We start from the raw sequence: 21,291 nt of genomic DNA, 5'->3' as shown, positions 1-21,291 counted from the left end.
GGGGGTGTTTTCCCCTATTTTCCTAAATAAGGCAAATTTTCTCAGGCTCGTAACTTTTGATGGGTAAGACTAAACTTGATGAAACTTATATATTTAAAATCAACAATAAAATGCGATTCTTTTGATGTAGAAATTGATATCTAAATTCAATTTTTTAGAGTTTTGGTTACTATTGAGCCGGGTCGCTCCTTACTACAGTTCGTTACCACGAACTGTTTGATTGGCTGATTCATAATTTGTGACAATGCGTACTGGCGTACCGCCTAGAGCTTCCTTCACGTACTTTAAACTTTCAATAAAAAGCACTTTTAATTCCCTTTTTAGTTTAGAATTCATTACTGAAAATACACGGTTAATCCAACCCTATTTTACACAAGAAGAAAAGTTTAGACATCTAAAAAAAACAGTATGTTATATATGTCTTTAAAACACAAATATTTTTGCTTAGTGACTAGGGAAATGACTTAGTTTTAGGATAAGCTTAAAAGAAGAAAAAAGCTGATTAAGTGTTAGAACTACTTTAATATTCAGTATATAAACATATATTGAAAAATTTCATCCGGAAGATAAAATATATCAAAATATATGTCGAAGAAGGAAGAGATGGACCCTATTTATTAAGCTTAAAACGGGTCACATATTGAAAAGGCCTGTAGTTGTGTTGAAGAGTAAAGTGGGAGCCGTACTACGTGATAGTAAAACTTGAAACTTATATCGTTTTTGGCAAGAAATTTTTAAACTATAAACTGTAAATGAAAAATGAATCAGTGCTTCATGAGCTTCGAGGCACTGGGCACTCCAATGTGTAATAACTATGACTTCAAACTTGGGAGCTATTTTTGGTGGTCACTCGTTTTTTAAGAATTGAGTGTCCAGCATAAGTCTCATTCGGAAGGGGCGAGGAGTGGGCAGTTGCTCCCCAATAGTTTTGACAAAATATATTCTATTAAATTAACCTAAAAATGATAATTGGTGAGAAATTGGTTTAAGTTAATACAGGTTCATTTATTTGTGTGTTTGTTCACATTTTATTACTAATGAGAAAAGGGAATGCTTAATAGGAAACTTAAAATACTATTAAATGACAGCGAAATGCAAATTCACAACAAGAAAGAAGAACGGTTACGGGGGATGAATTTTTTTCTTTGCCATAGTCTTGATCCAGATAGTCCCAGAGAAAAAATTAACATTTTCTATAAGTATTAGTATATCCTCCCCTCAACGTCTGGGGAAATCAATGCCCAAAACACATTTTCTCTTCAATCCACTGTTGGAAAATTCTTGAAAATCCCCAGCAATATCTGTATCGGCATGCAAGAATGTAGGTTACAGCGTAGAGCAAGCATACATAGGAGACAGAATGGTTACCTAATATGACAGCATAGTACCACCTTGAAAAAAAGAAAAATAGTTGCAAAAGTGGACTTCCGTCAAATTCCCCCCCCCCCCCTCGCATCACAAATATTCTGACATTCCCTATCTCATATGGTATGAACCTGTGTACACTGTGTACAGATATAGGGTTTTGAAATTTTGAGAAGTAGGTGTTGCTTAAATATAAATAATATTGGAAAGTTCGTCCGGGTAGGTATGAGATATCGTGAAGATTTTCTTAAATAGTTAGTTTTAGTGCCTTTTCAGTCTATGTTTTGTGGCTGTATTTTTTCGCTTGTTTTGTGTATGTCACCATGGCCCAATTGGGCTTTCATGTGAATAATTCTATCTAATCTATCTATAAGCTGCTATGTAAAGATTAGCATTAAAGATCATTAAAATATCTTACCTTCACTCATTTCATGCTGTTTCAGAAGAGTTTTACTAATCTGTTCAATGCCAACACCTTGTTTTCTAAGGCCAGCAATAGCATCCCAGAACCACTGAGCAATATGACTTGTGCTTTGTCTACGAATCACAGGATCCATATTTCTCCTTTCAATAGAAGTTCAGATTTCTAAAAGATTTTTCAACTGATTAACATTTCAAAGAAGAACTTTCAGCCACTCATAAGAATTATCTTGTTTGGATAGAAGTCAGCTGACTTCAAGAACTATCATGATTGGCTAAAATGCATATACTCTCTTATTTTCCTACGAAGTTTTAAAAAGAGGGTTGTACTCCACTCAAACCTCTTTAAGTCGTTATGAGGGTAGTATGTCAGTGTGTGAATTTGAGTGAACATCCCCTTTTCCTTTGCAAGAAGAGTCATTTTGGCTTTTCTCTTGATTTTTTTTTGTAGGAAATAACTATAAAAGAATCAATAATCCCAAGAACAACCAATTGGGATGCCCTTAAATAGCATAAAACTTGCTTCAGTATCCAAAACAGGATAATTGGGGTCATTTGGCATTAGGCATTAAAGACAATGACAAATATTACATGTTTCTTTTGTAAACAAAAAATAGAGAAAACGTCTGTATAATATGTGTTGTGTGCAAAAAACAGAGAAAACAAACTAAGACAAACTTAACCAACAAAATGGCAAAAATTTGAATATCAAAAACAAGCAAGTGGTCAAGTTTTTTTTTATGTGTAAACGAGTCAATAGCCTGACAACATAAATTACTGATAGAGTTAAATTTGAGAGATTTATAAATCCACGATAAAAATATATATTATTGCATAAAAGCCATTTGAAGTCAGGTTAACAGTATTAGAAATTTTTTTTTTACAGCAAACTGTCTTTTGCAAAAACATCATGAATACTAGACTTCTAATTCTATGAGAGTCCAAATACTGTTTTCTTTTCAGTATTTAGAATTACATTTACTTGTATCCAAATACTAAGCTTGGGTCTGCTGTGCCTGTTGTCTCCTTAATACACTTCTCTTGTAAACATGTTTTCAGCTTTCAGCTCTAATTAATACCCCTGTATCTCCTCATTAAAATTATATTTCTTTTTGGTCGTTACAGGTTTGGCTTCGGCACCAAAAAAATTTCCTCTCTGATGCACTGATAAGGATTTAAGGTAGGCTAACCTAGACTATGACATAGTGCTGTAAACAATGCAGATATCAAATGTATAATTTTTTGCTGGCCATTGTTTTCTAATGTGAGTGAAAATCATGAATTTAATATAATAATATGTTCATGAAATTTCGTGATATATTAGGAGTGTCACTGGCATATCATAATATGATGAATATATATTTTCATGATATACATTAATGATATTTCATACAAACAATATTTTATCATATAATGATGTATATATATATTCTACATTTCTAAAATCTAGATTCTCGCTTTGAACTGTAACAGAAAAACAAATTTTTAGATCCGAATCCTAAATCCTCCTGTAAGCTTCCAACCTTTTCTTGACATCTATAAATCCAAACACCAGACTCTTGTTTGCAATTATGAAATTTGTGATCCAAACAAAAATCCAGTTGTTGATTATGAATAAAAATCAAAAATTAGAAAGTAAATGGAAATCAAATTTAACCATCAAACTCTCAATCAAATAGCCTCTGTTTAAGAATGTCCACACATGAGGACAATCATAAACCAATATGCTATTTGCAACCAAAATACTTCTTAAGCACAGTCAGGGTAGAGTGAAGTGTCAGTCACTGACATGCCACCTTAATTAAGGTTCTATCTTAAGCGCACGGATAACTCACAAGAATGGAAACTACACCTATTCTCAAAGGTTATAATAGGGATGTGGCTGAGAACTACAGACCTATTAGTATAGCATCAGCTGTGGGTAAAGTATTGGAAAGTTTTATGAATTCAGCTGTAACTAAGCACCTAGTTTTTAATGAGATGCTCACCTCAAAAGAGCATAGCTTTAGACAAGGAAAATTAACTGAAACTAGCCTCTTAGACGCCTACAAATATGTAACTGAACTTGTTGATCAAAGAGTGGATGTAGATGTTGTGCTTCTTGACTTTGCCCAGGCATTTGATAAAGTCCATCCCAAAAGACTGGAAATAAAGCTGCATGCTATTGGTATTAATTCAGCTGCAACCAGCTAGATAATGGCCTTCATGACAAACAGGAAGCAAGTGGTCAAGGTTCATGGTGATGGAGGCCAATCTTTCTTCTCTGAAACTGCAACAGTCGCCAGTGGAGTTCAACAAGGTACTGTGCTTGGGCCAACGTTGTTCAATATCTATATTAATAACGCCTCATATGTACTTCTTACAAAAGACAAAGGGGAGACATGATTATGACTAAGCAATTATTAACCAGAAACAATCCTCCTTCTTACCTCCGACTAGAAACCCTGCAGAGGACTACAGGCCACTCATTGAAAATATTCAAGAGGAGAGCCCAGACACATACAGCAAACCACTTCTTCTGATATAGAATTGTGTCATTCTGGAATTCTTTAAATGATGAGATGGCAACAGCCCCTACCACCAATGTGTTCAAATGTGCAGTTGATTGTGAATGGCTGAATCAACCATGAAAAACAAAATGGGATGCTGCCAATTGGAATCAATGTCATCACTCACCAGCAATGTCATAGTATTTACCTTAGTTACTGGACAATGCAATTCAAGGTAGCATCGAGTCTTTCTGTAATTAAAATAGGCTACTTTACTCTAATTTTAAGAACCCATGTCAAAAATAGGAGAGTATTTTCCGAGATCAGGATTAACCTTCACATGTATGTCCAAGATTTGTTTCCAGTGTATTTGAAATGATCAGCATTTTATACATTTTTAGTGTTCAGGCTAATAATGGTCTAATTAAGAAAATCTTAACAAATTCAAAGATGAAACAATTCAATTTATAGTAGGCTATAATAGTAGATTTTACTGTAGCCTTTAACAGATTGTAATAGGTCTGGGTGGTTGGTTAAAACACACCTAATTGATACTAACAATTATGTCTCCAATCTTCTGGTCCAGTGGCACCCTGTTGACATTATACTACTGGATCTGGCAAAGGCATTTGACAAAGTATGCTGTAAAACACTCCAAATCAACCTTCAAGTTATTTGGGTGAACGAGGGTGTGGTAGAGTGGGCAAATCAATTTTTAACAGATAGGAAAGAGACAGTTAAAATATTTGAAAGGGATAGAAAGACGTTTTTCTCTGAGGTGGCTGCTGTTGGAAGTGGTGTGCCCCAGGGCACAGTATTAAATCCAACTCTATTCAAATATATATATATATATATATATATATATATATATATATATATATATATATATATATATATATATATATATATATATATATATATATATATATATATATATATATATATATATATATATATATATATAATCGACGATTCCCTGTGTCGCCGTCGTCATTTATATATCCCCCTGTGCCCCCCGGCGTCCCCTTTGCAGTTGCGTCCCTGTGTCCCGGTCGTCATTTGTGTCCCGGTGTCCCAGTCTTTGATTTCTCTTTGAGTGTCCCGGGCGTCATTTATATTCCTTGTGTCCCGGTGTCCCGGTCGTTATTTGTGTCCCGGTCTGTATATACATTCGTTTTTGAATTGGTCTTTTTTCTAGTTTTTAGTTTTTCACCTTTTTTTAGTTTTTTTTAAGTTATACCTCATGATTCTAATGATTGCCCTTGAGCTTTGTTGATGGTGATTGCTAATCGAACATTCCTTGTGTCCCCGTCGTCATTTATATTCCCTGTGTCCCGGTCGTCATTTGTATCCCGTTGTCCCGGTCTGTATATACATTCGTTTTTTTAGTTTTGTTTTTCTCCTTTCTTTTTCATTTTTTCCTTTTTTCTTTTTTAGTTTTTTTAGTTTTTTAGCTTTTTTAGTTTTTTTTATTAGTATTTAGTTTTTTTTTCTTTTTAGTTTTTTTGTAGTTTTTACCTTTCTTTAAGTTTTTTTTTTACTTATGTCCTGGTCGTCATTTACACTCCCTGTGTCCCGGTCGTCATTTGTGTCCCGGTGCTTTGTTGATGGTGATTGCTTATCGAACATTCCTTGTGTCCCGGTCGCTTTCTCTTTGAGTGTCGTCATTTATATTCCCTATGTGCCGGTGTCCCGGTCGTCATTTGTGTCCCGGTCTGTAATTTCGTCAGTCGAAAACATGACGTCAGTCAACACACAAACATGACGTCACCCAACAGACCCACACACACACAGACAACTTATTTTTATATATATACTAGCTGTTGGGGTGGCGCTTCGCGCCACCCCAACACCTAGTTGGTGGGGGCGCTTCGCGCCCCCCCCAAGCCCCCCCGCGCGCGTAAGTCGTTACGCGCCATAATAGTTACGCGCCATTGTAGTTGTGTCCCTATGTCCCACCTGTGAATATAGATAGATATATATATATGGTTTTAACTACGTAAAACTTGCGAATATACAACATTCTTTGCTGTCCCATTGTCTTTGCATATAAATAGATTGTCAGGTTTACCGACTCTTGAACATGCAACATATAATGGTCCATGGGAAAACAATCTGTATTCAGATCTATACCTCATGATTCTAATGATTGCCCTTGAGCTTTGTTGATGGTGATTGCTAATCGACCATTCCCTGTCCCGGTGTCCCGGCCGTCATTTACATCCCCCTGTTTCCCCCGGTGTCCCCGTTGTAGTTGTGTCCCTGTGTCCCGGTCGTCATTTATATTCCCTGTGTCCCGGGTCCCGGTCGTCATTTGTATCCCGGTGTCCCGGTCTGTATATACATTCGTTTTTTAGTTTTGTTTTTCTCCTTTATTTTTTTCCTTTTTTTTTCTTTTTTAGCTTATTTAGATTTTTAGATTTTTTAGTTTTTTTATTAGTTTTTAGTTTTTTTTTCTTTTTAGTTTTTTTGTCCCGGTCGTCATTTATATCCCCCTGTTTCCCCCGGTGTCCCCGTTGTAGTTGTGTCCCTGTGTCCCGGTCGTCATTTATATTCCCTGTGTCCCGGTCGTCATTTGTATCCCGGTGTACCGGAGTTGTGTCCCTGTGTCCCGGTCGTCATTTATATTCCCTGTGTCCCGGGTCCCGGTCGTCATTTGTATCCCGGTGTCCCGGTCTGTATATACATTCGTTTTTTAGTTTTGTTTTTCTCCTTTATTATTTTCCTTTTTTTTTCTTTTTTAGCTTATTTAGATTTTTAGATTTTTTAGTTTTTTTATTAGTTTTTAGTTTTTTTTTCTTTTTAGTTTTTTTGTCCCGGTCGTCATTTATATCCCCCTGTTTCCCCCGGGTCGTCATTTATACTCCCTGTGTCCCGGTGCTTTGTTGATTGCTAATCGAACATTCCTTTTGTCCTGGTCGCTTTCTCTTTGAGTGTCGTCATTTATTTTTTTCTTTTTTAGTTCTTTTAGTTTTTACCTTTTTTAGTTTTTTTTAGTTTTTAGTTTTTTTAGTTTTTTACCTTTTTTTAGTTTTTTTAGTTTTTTTTAGTTTTTTAGCTTTTTTATTTTTTTTATTAGTTTTTAGTTTTTTTGTAGTTTTTGCCTTTTTTTTAGTTTTTTTAGTTTTTTAGCTTTTTTATTAGTTTTTAGTTTTTTTTGTAGTTTTTGCCTTTTTTTAGTTTTTTTAGTTTTTTAGCTTTTTTATTTTTTTTATTAGTTTTTAGTTTTTTTTGTAGTTTTTGCCTTTTTTTCTCTTTGAGTGTCGTCATTTATTAGTTTTTTTCCTTTTTTTTTTAGTTTTTTATTGGTTTTTACCTTTATTTTAGCTTATTTTTCAGTTTTTTTCCTTTTTTTTAGTTTTTTTTATTTTTTATTTTTTTTAGTTTTTTACCTTTTTTTAGTTTTTTTAGTTTTTTAGCTTTTTACTTTTTTTATTAGTTTTTAGTTTTTTTTGTAGTTTTTGCCTTTTTTTAGTTTTTTCAGTTTTTTTTTTAGTTTTTTATTGGTTTTTACCTTTATAGTTTTTTTAGTTTTTTAGCTTTTTTATTTTTTTTATTAGATTTTAGTTTTTTTTGTAGTTTTTGCCTTTTTTTAGTTTTTTCAGTTTTGACGTCACCTGATCCAGTTTTTTCAGGTGACGTCACCTGACACATCCATCCATCCATCCACAGACAACTTATTTTTATATATATAGATAGATATTTTTTTATTAGTTTTTAGTTTTTTTTTGTAGTTTTTGCCTTTTTTTTCTCTTTGAGTGTCGTCATTTATTAGTTTTTTCCTTTTTTTTTAGTTTTTTATTGGTTTTTACCTTTATTTTAGCTTATTTTTCAGTTTTTTCCTTTTTTTTAGTTTTTTTTATTTTTTATTTTTTTTAGTTTTTTACCTTTTTTTAGTTTTTTTAGTTTTTTAGCTTTTTTACTTTTTTTTATTAGTTTTTAGTTTTTTTTGTAGTTTTTGCCTTTTTTTAGTTTTTTCAGTTTTTTTTTTAGTTTTTTATTGGTTTTTACCTTTATAGTTTTTTTAGTTTTTTAGCTTTTTTATTTTTTTTATTAGTTTTTAGTTTTTTTTGTAGTTTTTGCCTTTTTTTAGTTTTTTCAGTTTTGACGTCACCTGATCCAGTTTTTTCAGGTGACGTCACCTGACACATCCATCCATCCATCCACAGACAACTTATTTTTATATATATAGACTAGCTGTTGGGGTGGCGCTTCGCGCCACCCCAACACTTAGTTGGTGGGGCGCTTCGCGCCCCCCCGAAGCCCCCCCGCGCGCGTAAGTCGTTACGCGCCATATTAGTTACGCGCCATTGTAGCTGTGTCCCTGTGTCCCACCTGTGAATAGAGATAGATATAAATATATATTTTTAACTACGTAAAACATGCGAATATACAACATTCTTCGCTGTCCCATTGTCTGTGCATATAAATAGCATTTATATTCCCTGTGTCCCGGTCGTCATTTGAGTCCTGGTGTCCCTGTTTGTATTTTCTCTTTGAGTGTCCCGGTAAGCCTGTTTTCTTGCTGTTCTTGTGATTCCTCGGCACGCTTTCTTTTCTTACTTTCTCTATCAGCAGCAAGTTTTTTAGCATAGACTCTTTGAGCAGCTTCCTCGGCTGTTGCCATTGTAGGTTCTTCAGTCATTTTACAATTAAACATTTTTCCGTGAACGCATGTCTTAAATACCATTAATGACGTCACCGTCATAGCAAAAATGACGAAAACTAACTTCATGACGTCAGTCGACACAGAAACATGACGTCACCTGATCCACAGACAGACAGACAACTTATTTATATATATATAGAAATAGAAGATATATATATCTATACTAGCTGTTGGGGAGGCGCTTCGCGCCCCCCCCAAGCCGCCCCGCGCGCGTAAGTCGTTACGCGCCATATTAGTTACGCGCCATTGTAGTTGTGTCCCTGTGTGCCACCTGTGAATATAGATAGATTTATATATGTGTTTCAAACTACGTAAAAATTGCGAATATACAACATCCTTGGCTTTCCCACTACTGGGAGCTTTCCGTTCCAATTGTCAGCAATTGATCTGAAAATGTTTGACCAGAGTCATCGTTTTGCAATCGGACACGCATATTTGTAGTTAATTTTAATATTTTTGCGTGTGCCCATAAATTAGAATTTTTAGGCAAGCATTCATTTTGTCTGCAGGAGTTAAACTACGTAAAAATTGCGAATATACAACATTCTTGACTTTCCCATTGTCTGTGCATATACAAAGCCATATGTACTAATAATGACGTCATATGCAAACTCTCTTTTTACAAACAAACAAACATGCATACACACAACTCGTTTTTATATAGATAGATAGATAGATAGATACAATACAAATTAACTGCGTAAAACTTGGGAATATACAACATTCTTCGCTGTCCGATTGTCGCTGCATATAAATAGATTGTCAGGTTTACCGACCCTCGAACATGCAACGTACAATGGTCCATGGGAAAAACAATCAGTATTAAGATCTATACCACATTTTTCTAATGATTGACCTTGAGCTTTGTTAATGGTGATTGCAAATGCTAATCGAACTGGGAATTGCAATCTTTTAAATTGAAAAGGCAGATCCGTTGGAATCATGGGAATGGGAGGAATAAGAACAGCCTCACCCTCAAAAGGCCCTGTCAAGATTGTGGTCTCTATTAGGTTTTCCATTGTTTTTTTACGGCAAGTCGCGTGCCATTGCAAAGCTTTGGTGGGTTGATATTTCTTAAAAGTATTATTGGTACGCCTATTTTTAGTTGTAGCACGTGTGGTGGAAACCCTGAAAGATCTATGGAATTTAAAAATTCAGACGGATAATTAACTGCTTCATTTGGTTCCAAAACTGTGTCGACTGACTTGTAAAGGACTGCCTGGTCTCGAATCTTGGTCAAAACAATATTGTTGATTTCGTGGACGTCTATATTTTTGGGTGCGAGAATCGCTCTTTCACTTAGCCATTTATTATTTTTATAATTTTTTAGAATATTCGGAAATACTTTTTCAATCAATTCATTTTTGGACGTCACTAAATTACAGAAATCAGCAGATAGTTATATACGTCCTGAAATTGAGTCTACTGGGACCTTTCCGTTTCCAATTGCCAGCAATTGATCTGAAAATGTTTGACCAGAGTCATCGTTTTGCAATCGGACACGCATATTTGTAGTTAATTTTAATATTTTTACGTGTGCCCATAAATTAGAATTTTTCAGGAAAGCATTCATTTCCTCTGCAGGAGTTGATCTAGGTATTATAGGTAATGTTTGCCTGAAATCTCCCGCAAGCAATATTAATGTGCTGCCAAAGGGTTTCGACTTCCCTCTCAAATCTTTCAAGCATTGATCCAGAGCCTCGAGCGATTTTTTGTGCGCCATTGTGCACTCATCCCAAATAATAAGTTTGCATTGCTGCAATACTTTACCCATCCCAGATGATTTGGAAATATTGCACGTGGGAGTTTCTGTAGAATACAAATTCAGAGGCAATTTCAAAGCGGAATGAGCAGTTCTTCCACCAGGCAGCAATGTTGCGGCTATTCCGGACGACGCAATTGCCAACGCTATATCATTTTTTTGATCGAATTGACGCCAGAATCAGTTTTATCACAAACGTTTTACCAGTACCTCCTGTCGCATCCAAAAAGAAAATTTCTCCAACGTTGTTATCGATACAATGCATTATCGTATCATAAATGTCTTTTTGTTCCGACGTTAACTTGGAAATGTTATTTTGTACATACGACAATAGATCACTCGTACTGTAACTTTGGTCACGATCCAATTCTACACATGTCGAAACAGCAGCGATACGGTTAGGTGAAGGCATTCCCAAATACTGAAGAGGTTTGTTTGCCATACGTACGCACAAATCTTCTATAATCACTAAAGTGTAGTTATAAATTTCTGATGTAAAATCAAAAGTCATATCTGACGTCTCTAACTGTTTTCGATGGAGTATATCTTCGGACATTTTTGACTTATATTTTTCCCATAACTCTGTAGGAGCTGATGGAGAGCAAGTTGTTAAAATGATGCCAAACAATGCATGAATTTGACTTGGGGTTGACGTTTCGCACGCGTCATTGATGCAGTTATCCCAGTGTTGGTCATTCTCCAATAAATTCAGAGCTTGGCATGCACTACGGTAAGTGTCATGTATAGTACCGTTTACAGTTCTCAAATACTCAAAGGATGTCGGACCGGGTACATTCACCAAAAGCAGGCGTAGAAAGAAGCATTCATGTTGATTGGGGTGAACGGCGTAGAGTCTTCCTATCGTGGTATCTTTGAAGATGGTAGGTTGGCCGTCGACTGACTGGCTTCACTATGAAATACATATCGCCGAACCTTTGTTTTTTTAACTAAAATCTGGTAGGCATTGATGACCTTATCCAAGTCAAAATCCCAAACCCAATCATCATCGCTATCATTTTCAGTTTTGATATGTTTTGACTCTCGCTGTCCAGGTGGATCTTCATCTAACTGCGCGGTTTTGCGTTCTTTAGCCTCAAGCCTGTTTCCTTGCTGTTCTTTTGATTCCTCGGCACGCTTTCTTTTCTGACTTTCTCTATCGGCAGCAAGTTTTTTGGCATAGACTCTTTGAGCATCTTCATCGGCTTTTGACATTGTAAGTTCATCAGTCATTTTAAACTTAAACATTAATAGATTTCTACGTGAACATATACGTCTTAAATATCTTTAATGACGTCACCGTCATAGCAAAAATGACGACAGTAAAATGATGCCAAACAATGCACGAATTTGACTTGGGGTTGACGTTTCGCACGCGTCATTGATGCAGTTATCCCAGTGTTGGTCATTCTCCAATAAATTTAGAGCTTGGCATGCACTACGGTAAGTGTTATGTATAGTACCGTTTACAGTTTTCAAAGACTCAAAGGATGTTGGACCGGGTACATTCACCAAAAGCAGGCGTAGAAAGAAGCATTCATGTTGATTGGGGTTGAACGGTGTAGAGAAGAAGCATTCATGTTGATTGGGGTGAACAGTGTAGAGTCTTCCTATCGTGGTATCTTTGAAGATGGTAGGTTGGCCGTCGACTGACTGGCTTCACTATGAAATACATATCGCCGAACCTTTGTTTTTTTTAACTAAAATCTGGTAGGCATTGATGACCTTATCCAAGTCAAAATCCCAAACCCAATCATCATCGATATCATTTTCAGTTTTGATATGTTTTGACTCTGGCTGTCCAGGTGGATCTTCATCTACCTGCGCGGTTTTGCGTTCTTTAGCCTCAAGCCTGTTTCCTTGCTGTTCTTTTGATTCCTCGGCACGCTTTCTTTTCTGACTTTCTCTATCAGCAGCAAGTTTTTTGGCATAGACTCTTTGAGCATCTTCATCGGCTTTTGCCATTGTAAGTTCATCAGTCATTTTAAACTTGAACATTAATAGATTTCTACGTGAACATATATGTCTTAAATATCTTTAATGACGTCACCGTCATAGCAAAAATGACGACAACTAACTTTATGAGGTCAGTCGACACAGAAACATGACGTCACCTGACAGACAGACAGACAACTTATTTTTATATATATCTATCTATATAAAAATAAGTTGTCTGTCTGTCTGTGGATCAGCGTAACGACTTACGCGCGCGGGGGGGGGGGGGGCTTGGGGGCTTGGAACTTACAATGGCAAAAGCCGATGAAGATGCTCAAAGAGTCTAAGCCAAAAAACTTGCTGCTGATAGAGAAAGTCAGAAAAGAAAGCGTGCCGAGGAATCAAAAGAACAGCAAGGAAACAGGCTTGAGGCTGATAGAGAAAGAAAGAACAGAAAGCATGCCGAGGAATCAAAAGAACAGCAAGGAAAAAGGCTTGAGGCTGATAGAGAAAGAAAGAACAGAAAGCGTGCCGAGGAACTACCAGAGCAACGCGAAAGCAGACTTGCTACTAAAAGAGAAAGTGAAAAGAGAAGGCGTGCTGAGGAATTACAAGAACAGCAAGAAATCAGGCTTGCTGCTGATAGAGAAAGTAAGAAAAGAAAGCATAACGAGGAATCACAAGAACAGCAAGAAATCAGGCTTGCTGCTGATAGAGGAAGTAAGAAAAGAAAGCGTGCCGAGGAATCAGAGCAACCTGAAAGTTATCGCCTGGCATTCAGGTACAGCCCAGTCAATGATTATAGCTTGAGTAGATGTGTTCAAATCGGGACAATGTCTAAAATTTGTCCCTATTGCAAGGCCTTGAAATTCAATGGTGAAACAATGGGAATGTGTCGCGCCTCAGGAAAAGTTAAACTTCCTCTATTGGCTGCACCACCAGAGCCATTGAAGACTTTCCTTACTGGAACTACGTCAGAATCTCAGCGTTTTTTGTCACAAATCAGAAAATACAACTCATGTTTCCAAATGTCGTCGTTTGGAGCCCAAATCGAAAATCCAGATCAATTTATGTCTAATTTCAAAGTAAAAGGGCAAATTTATCATAGAGCAGGGTCCCTTCTACCATTCTCAGGCGAGAATCATAAATTTTTACAATTGTACTTCATCAGTGATAGAAATTCTGAATTGAATGCACGTTGCGAAATTTCTCCCAACGTTGAAAGGTCAATCGTTTCCCAATTGCAACATCTTTTCCACGAAAATAATAATTTAGTGCGTCTGTTCAAAACAGCCATCGATTTGATGCCTACTGATACGCATAAAATTGTTATTTCTGCTGACTAAACGCCCCATGGCCAACATGTTCGTAGATACAATGTTCCAACTATCGACGAAGTGGCAATCGTTATGGTCGGTGATCAGTTTTACCTCGAGATATTATTCTTCATAAGCGAAACGCTCAGTTGTTAAGAATTGCTGAAACTCATCGATGCTACGATGCCCTACAATATCCTATCATTTTTTGGGATGGAGCCGACGGCTATCACTTTAATATTAAATTGATGAATCCAGCCACTAACAAAGGAATGAATAAGAAATGCAGTGCAATATTATTCCTATAGGCTAATGATTCGGCAGGATGAAGAAAATTATATTTTAAAATGCCTTGAATTGTTTCACTAATTTGCTGTTGATATGTATGCTAAAATTGAATCAGAACGTTTGCTATATATCCGCCTGAATCAGACCAAGCTCCGCTCTGAACAATACATTCATTTGCGAGATGCAGTTATAAATGATGGTAATACCACAAACGTTGGAAGATTAACAATTTTACCTTCATCATATGCTGGCAGTCCCCATCATATGCATGAATATGCTCAAGATGCTATTGCGTATGTTCGTCTCTATGGTCATCCAGATTTATTTATTACATTTACATGTAATCAATCTTGGGACGAGATACTGCAGCTTTTATTTCAAGGACAATCGGCGGTTCATAGGCATGACATTACGGCCCGTGTCTTCCGGCAAAAGTTGAAATCACTGATAAACTACATAGTAAAACTTGAAGTGTTTGGGTCAATGCGATGCTGGATGTACTCAGTGGAATGGCAAAAACGAGGTTTGCCACACGCACATATACTAATCTGGCTACATAAAAAAAAAAACAATGGAAAACCTAATAGAGGCCACAATCTTGACAGGGCCTTTTGAGGGTGAGGCTGTTCTTATTCCTTGCATTCCCATGATTCCAACGGATCTGCCTTTTCAATTTAAAAAAAAATTGCATTTCCCAATTCGATTAGTATTTGCAATCACCATTAACAAAGCTCAAGGTCAATTATTAGAAAAATGTGGTATAGATCTTAATACTGATTGTTTTTCCCATGGACAATTGTACGTTGCATGTTCGAGGGTCGGTAAATCTGACAATCTATTTATATGCAGCGACAATTGGACAGCGAAGAATGTTGTATATTCGCAAGTTTTACGCAGTTAATTTGTATTGTATCTATCTATCTATCTATATAAAAACGAGTTCTGTGTATGCATGTTTATTTGTTTGTAAAAAGAGCATTTGCATATGACGTCATTATTCGTACATACGGCTTTGTATATGCACAGACAATGGGAAAGCCAAGAATGTTGTATATTCGCAATTTTTACGTAGTTTAACTCCTGCAGACGAAATGAATGCTTGCCTGAAAAATTCTAATTTATGGGCACACCTAAAAATATTCAAATTAACTACAAATATGCGTGTCCGATTGCAAAACCATGACTCTGGTCAAACATTTTCAGATCAATTGCTGGCAATTGGAAACGGAACGCTCCCAGTAGACTCAATTTCAGGACGTATACAACTACCTGCTGATTTCTGTAATTTAGTGAGGTCCAAAAATGAATTGATTGAAAAAGTATTTCCGAATATTCTAAAAACTTATAAAAATAATAAATGGCTAAGTGAAAGACCGATTCTCGCACCCAAAAATATAGACGTCCACGAAATCAACAATATTGTTTTGACCAAGATTCGAGACCAGGCAGTCCTTTACAAGTCAGTCGACACAGTTTTGGAACCAAATGAAGTGGTTAATTATCCATCTGAATTTTTAAATTCCATAGATCCTTCAGGGTTTCCACCACACGTGCTACAACTAAAAATAGGCGTACCAATAATACTTTTAAGAAATATCAACCCACCAAAGCTTTGCAATGGCACGCGACTTGCCGTAAAAAAAAAACCAATGGAAAACCTAATAGAGGCCACAATCTTGACAGGGCCTTTTGAGGGTGAGGCTGTTCTTATTCCTCGCATTCCCATGATTCCAACGGATCTGCCTTTTCAATTTAAAAGATTGCAATTCCCAATTCGATTAGCATTTGCAATCACCATTAACATAGCTCAAGGTCAATCATTAGAAAAATGTGGTATAGATCTTAATACTGATTGTTTTTCCCATGGACAATTGTACGTTGCATGTTCGAGGGTCGGTAAACCTGACAATCTATTTATATGCAGCGACAATTGGACAGCAAAGAATGTTGTATATTCGCAAGTTTTACGCAGTTAATTTGTATTGTATCTATCTATCTATCTATCTATATAAAAACGAGTTGTGTGTATGCATGTTTGTTTGTTTGTAAAAAGAGCGTTTGCATATGACGTCATTATTAGTACATACGGCTTTGTATATGCACAGACAATGGGAAAGCCAAGAATGTTGTATATTCGCAATTTTTATGTAGTTTGAAACACATATTTAATCTAACTATATTCACAGGTGGGACACAGGGACACAACTACAATGGCGCGTAACTAATATGGCGTGTAACGACTTACGCGTGCGGGGGGGGGGGCTTGGGGGGGGGGCGCGAAGCGCCCCACCAACTAGGTGTTGGGGTGGCGCGAAGCGCCACCCCAACAGCTAGTATATATATAAAAATAAGTTGTCTGTCGAGTGACGTCATGTCATCATGTCGTCATGAAGTTAGTTGTCGTCATGTTTGTTATGACGATGACGTCATTAAAGGTATTTAAGAAAATCGTTCAAAGACAAATTTTTAATTGCAAGAAGATTGTGGATGGAAAAATGTTTAATTGTAAAATGACTGAAGAACCTACAATGGCAACAGCCAAGGAAGCTGCTCAAAGAGTCTATGCAAAAAACTTGCAGCTGAAACTTGCAGGGAATAAACCAATGAAATTATTAAATAAAATAAATAAGAAAAGGGCAAGGGAAAGTAAGAAAAGGAAGTGTGCCGAGGAATCACAAGAACAGCAAGAAAACAGGCTTGCAGCTGATAGAGAAAGTAAGAAAACAAAGCATGCCAAGGAATCACAAGAACAGCAAGAAAACAGGCTTGCAGCTAAAGAACGCAAAACCGCGCAGTTAGATGAAAATCCACCCGGACAGCAAGAGTCAAAACATATCAAAACTGAAAATGATAGTGATGATGATTGGGTTTGGGATTTTGACTTGGATAAGGTCATCAATGCCTACCAGATTTTAGTTAAAAAGCAAAGGTTTGGCAATATGTATTTCATAGTGACGCTGAAAGTTAAAGAAGAAAAAAAAAACTGAAAAAAGGTAAAAAACTAAAAAGAAAACTAAAAAGAAAAAACACTCAAAGAGAAATTACAGACCGGGACACAAATGACAACCAGGACAGAGGGAATATAAATGACGACCAGGACACTCAAAGAGAAATTACAGACTGGGATACCAGGACACAAATGATGACTGGGACACAGGGAATATAAATGAAGACCAGGACATGGGTATTTAAGAAAATTGTTCAAAGACAAATTTTTAATTGTAAGAAGATCATTGAAAGAGAAATTTTTAATTGTCCCCACCAAGAAGCGCCCCCACCAACTAGGTGTTGGGGTGGCACAAAGCGCCACCCCAACAGCTAGTATATATAAATATATATATATATATATATATATATATATATATATATATATATATATATATATATATATATATATATATATATATATATATATATATATATATATATAAATGATGTTCTACATAAATGATGTTCTACAAATCCTTAATAGCAAAGTAAGCCTCTATGCTGATGACTTGAAATTTATTGGTTGTGAAGACATAGCAGAAAATATTGAGTCAACATAACTGGACTTTGATGCATTCACTCACTGGACTAATATTTGGAAGCTTGAATTCAATGCAGCAAAATGTAAGACTCTTGACCTTGGGAATAAAAAACCATGCACTCAGTAACATACAGATTGTAGTGATGGGTCCAGTATAGCTATTCCCAGCAGCCATGTGGAGAGAGATCTTGGTGTCCTGGTAGATGATGAGTCAAAGTCCCATATTCATGCACAAGCAACTATTGCACAGGCTAATCAGACACTTGGCTTAATCTGAAGAATGGTCACTAGAAGATCTTCAACTGTTATGACTAAGCTATATAAGAGTCTAGTTTGACTAAGGCTAGAGTTTGGAATATATGTTGCATGCCCAACCAAGACTAATTAAGCAGCAATGGAATCAGTACAGAGGAGGGCAACAAAATGTATTAAAGACCTCTAAGATGTCCCATATCTACCCTATCTATGTCAGCTCAGAATACCATCTCTAACATATATATGCAGACAAGGCAATGTGATAACAGCATACAAGCTTCTAAATACTGAGGATATCATTCTCAACCCTTTCAAACTGGACAATTCAAGGAGAGCTCATGGCCACCCTCATAAGCTTTTCCGGAAACAAGCAAATACCAGATTGAGGAACAAAATTCTTCTCAAATGGAGTTGTCAGTTTGTAGAACTCCCTCATTGAAGAAACAGTGACCTCTACCTGCATAGATGGTTAAAATCATCAGCATACAGGGAGTGGCTCAATAAACCCCCTGGACCAATGCTTGGGACCTCAGAGAGTATAAACTATCATCACTGAAGCTGGTGGACACAGGATTCATTTTATTACTAGCAAGTGTGATTTAAGATAATAGAATGCATAAGAAGTATAATAGATTTTATTGTTCAAGTGGTGATTAGCAGTTTAACTACTGAGTATCTTACCATATATTTGTCTTTTAGCTAGCAAGGTCATCTAAACACCAACAGATTGACCCCTCAAAAAATATCTAAAATCCAGAATTTAACTGATCTTTTTATATATGGATGGAATAGTAAATTGGATCCTAATCTTTAGCTGCTCCAAATAAACTTGAGGTATGTATATACAGTGCCTGCATTTGGGGGTGACAAGTGGTAGGACCTCATTAAGCCACAACACTTACATGGCAAAATATGTCAAAATTCTAATCTCACAAATGATTTTGTGACTTTGCAAAAGCCTCACAGAAAAAGCCACAGAATGTATGGCTGGGAATTCTAAGTGAACTAGATTAATCCTAGATCATCTATGTCTAGACAACTACTGTTACAAGAAAAATTTGGTGCTTGGCTAGACAAGTTACAGCTAAGCATCCAGTTCTTCTAGAACTCAAAGTCAAGGATTTTTTATTATAACCAATCAGAATGTGTCAAGTTCCACTATTTTAATCATCTATGTTTACATTTTTAAACTGAAATTTAATTTGCATTTTCTCATTAATTGTTTTTTGTTTTTTAGGCAAACATGCTGCAGGTAAGACAACCAGTACTGGGACACTTTGGTCACTCTGCCTATTCTGATACAGAATCTTTGATTGGATTACAACATGGGCAAAACTGGGACAAAAGACTTTAATCTTGGATAACCAATCTATACATTTTTCTGGGTTGCTTCCAAAAAACCTGTTGTCTTTTGGCCCAGTATTGAACATGTTGCAATCTAACCAAAGATTCTGTCCTAGAATAGGCAGAGTGATTGAAGTGTCCCAGTACTGGTTGTCTTACCCTACCAAACATTATAGTGAAGCACACCAAGGGAATTGTTTGGCATGTCTTATCCATTATCTTGTGACAGTAAAACAAAAAATACAATTTTGAAGGTTTTACCCCCATAAACCCTCTTGATTGGCTAAAAGTGACAACTGTAATCTATTTGGAACTATAGTTGTAGTTTTAGCTATGCACTGAATTCTTCATGGGAATGATAGTTTCCTAGATGTTGATTTCTGGCCAGACATGTCTAGACATGAGATCCTAGCTAGACATGAATTTGAACACTGATTTAAATCCTTTTGGCCCTGGTTACCAGAAAATTGTATTTTTCTTTTATTTCTTTAGTTAATTTAATTTAACCTACCCTGGGACTCCTTGTGGTACCCTATCCCCCATTTTTATTCTACTTTATAATCTTCAGTTTTTCTATTTAGTATAATATTATTCTCCCAGATGGATTGATAAATGGATAGACTATTGTACAGTTTAGCAGCTTATCTCTAGGCTAAATACTGTTGTCATGTCAAAACCACAACATTCCTGCTGAACACTAGGAATCATATTGTTACTGCTCCTGCTGGAGGCTACATTATAAGTGCTCCTCCTATATTATGACCATGATCTCAGGCCCTGCACAGTGGTGGCTGCACTAGGCCCTGCAAACCAATATGGCAATTTCTGGGTATACAGGCTAGAGTGCTTAAGCTAAACTTCATTTGGTGCTAGAGTTGTAGAGTCAGGTGAATGAAACTTCAATGAATTGGCTGAAATATTAAATGAAAAAATTAACTGCACCTAGGCTAGTCCAACTGCTTTCTTTAAAATGTTACAGAAATTTGGTCCAGAAAGCAACTAGCTGATTTACCAATGCCTAAGTAGGCTACTAGATTGACCCATGCATGTCTGGGTTCTTTAATGCGTTACAGTTATAGAAAGGCAATGAGCGTCCTAAGAGTTTTAAATAGACCTAGTATTTCACCCCCCTTCAATGTACTGATAAAAACTTTGAGACATGTGTTAGGCCTATTGATTCAAACTGGTTCGGTTTTAGAACAGAAGTTCAAAAGAAATCAACTTACTTCAACTTTGAAATTAGGACAATTGAACAGAATAATTTATTTTTAACTTTTCCTAGTTTGCATTCTTTTACCTTTTTTACAATTAAAATATAAAAAGGTAAACACTTGTTTTATTTTTAACAGAGCAATCTAGATAAAGATTATGATTGAATAGATGGCGTCATTAATTGTTTGCCTAAGGCACAGATAAAAAAATGAGCTATAATATGCTGCCTCTTTTTAAGAAAGGTTATAAGAAGTGACACGAAATCTTCAGGCCTATCATGGGAAATATGGTGATTAGCTTATTTTCTAAGGTTTTGAAATTTAGGTTAATACATGGGTCTGAAAATAAGGATATACTTAGCCTGGTCCTGAGCCCTGTGTCTATGGAATGAAGTTGCGTGGCTCAATTCAACGAGACGTCTTATTTCGCGCAGTAATATTCGTTTTACCAGGATCTGTGATATACTGCACAGTCAGTTTACTAGAATCTGTTACCGATTCGAAGCAGGGATCTAGAACGACAGAAACTATGTGTACCCAGGTTGTCTGAATCGCGTATCTATATTACTATAAAAACAGCTTGAGTATTAGAGTTGAATTATTGAGAGTTTCTGGGGGTTAATTTAGTCCATAATTTTCTACAAGAATATAAGACGTTGGACCAAATTGACTCACCATTGACTGACCAAATTAAGGTGAATTTACAGACGA

At 36.2% G+C, this 21,291-nt stretch overlaps 2 protein-coding genes across 3 annotated transcripts in view; one reads left to right on the top strand and one right to left on the bottom strand.

Moving 5' to 3' along the window:
• Positions 1 to 20,721, bottom strand: part of LOC136027538 (zinc finger MYND domain-containing protein 11-like) — a 75,826-nt gene extending 55,105 nt beyond the window's left edge. For both annotated transcript variants that reach the window (XM_065704887.1, XM_065704885.1), the window contains exons 1-2: positions 20,596 to 20,721; positions 1,784 to 1,951 (exon numbers count right to left, since the gene is read on the bottom strand). In XM_065704887.1, the coding sequence (XP_065560959.1) occupies positions 1,784 to 1,922 (139 nt within the window). In that variant the 5' untranslated portion in view covers positions 1,923 to 1,951; positions 20,596 to 20,721. The remainder of the gene's footprint in view (positions 1 to 1,783; positions 1,952 to 20,595) is intronic.
• On the top strand, positions 3,625 to 3,978 carry LOC136027757 (uncharacterized). Its single transcript, XM_065705216.1, has one exon. The coding sequence runs from the start codon at positions 3,625 to 3,627 to the stop codon at positions 3,976 to 3,978; it is 354 nt and encodes a 117-aa protein (XP_065561288.1).
• Positions 20,722 to 21,291: the final 570 nt, after the last annotated feature.

This window comes from Artemia franciscana, chromosome 5, assembly GCF_032884065.1.
Source record: "Artemia franciscana chromosome 5, ASM3288406v1, whole genome shotgun sequence".
Lineage (NCBI taxonomy): Eukaryota > Metazoa > Arthropoda > Branchiopoda > Anostraca > Artemiidae > Artemia > Artemia franciscana.
Note: the sequence above shows the minus strand (reverse complement) of the source record. Positions and strands in the feature narration are given on the sequence as shown.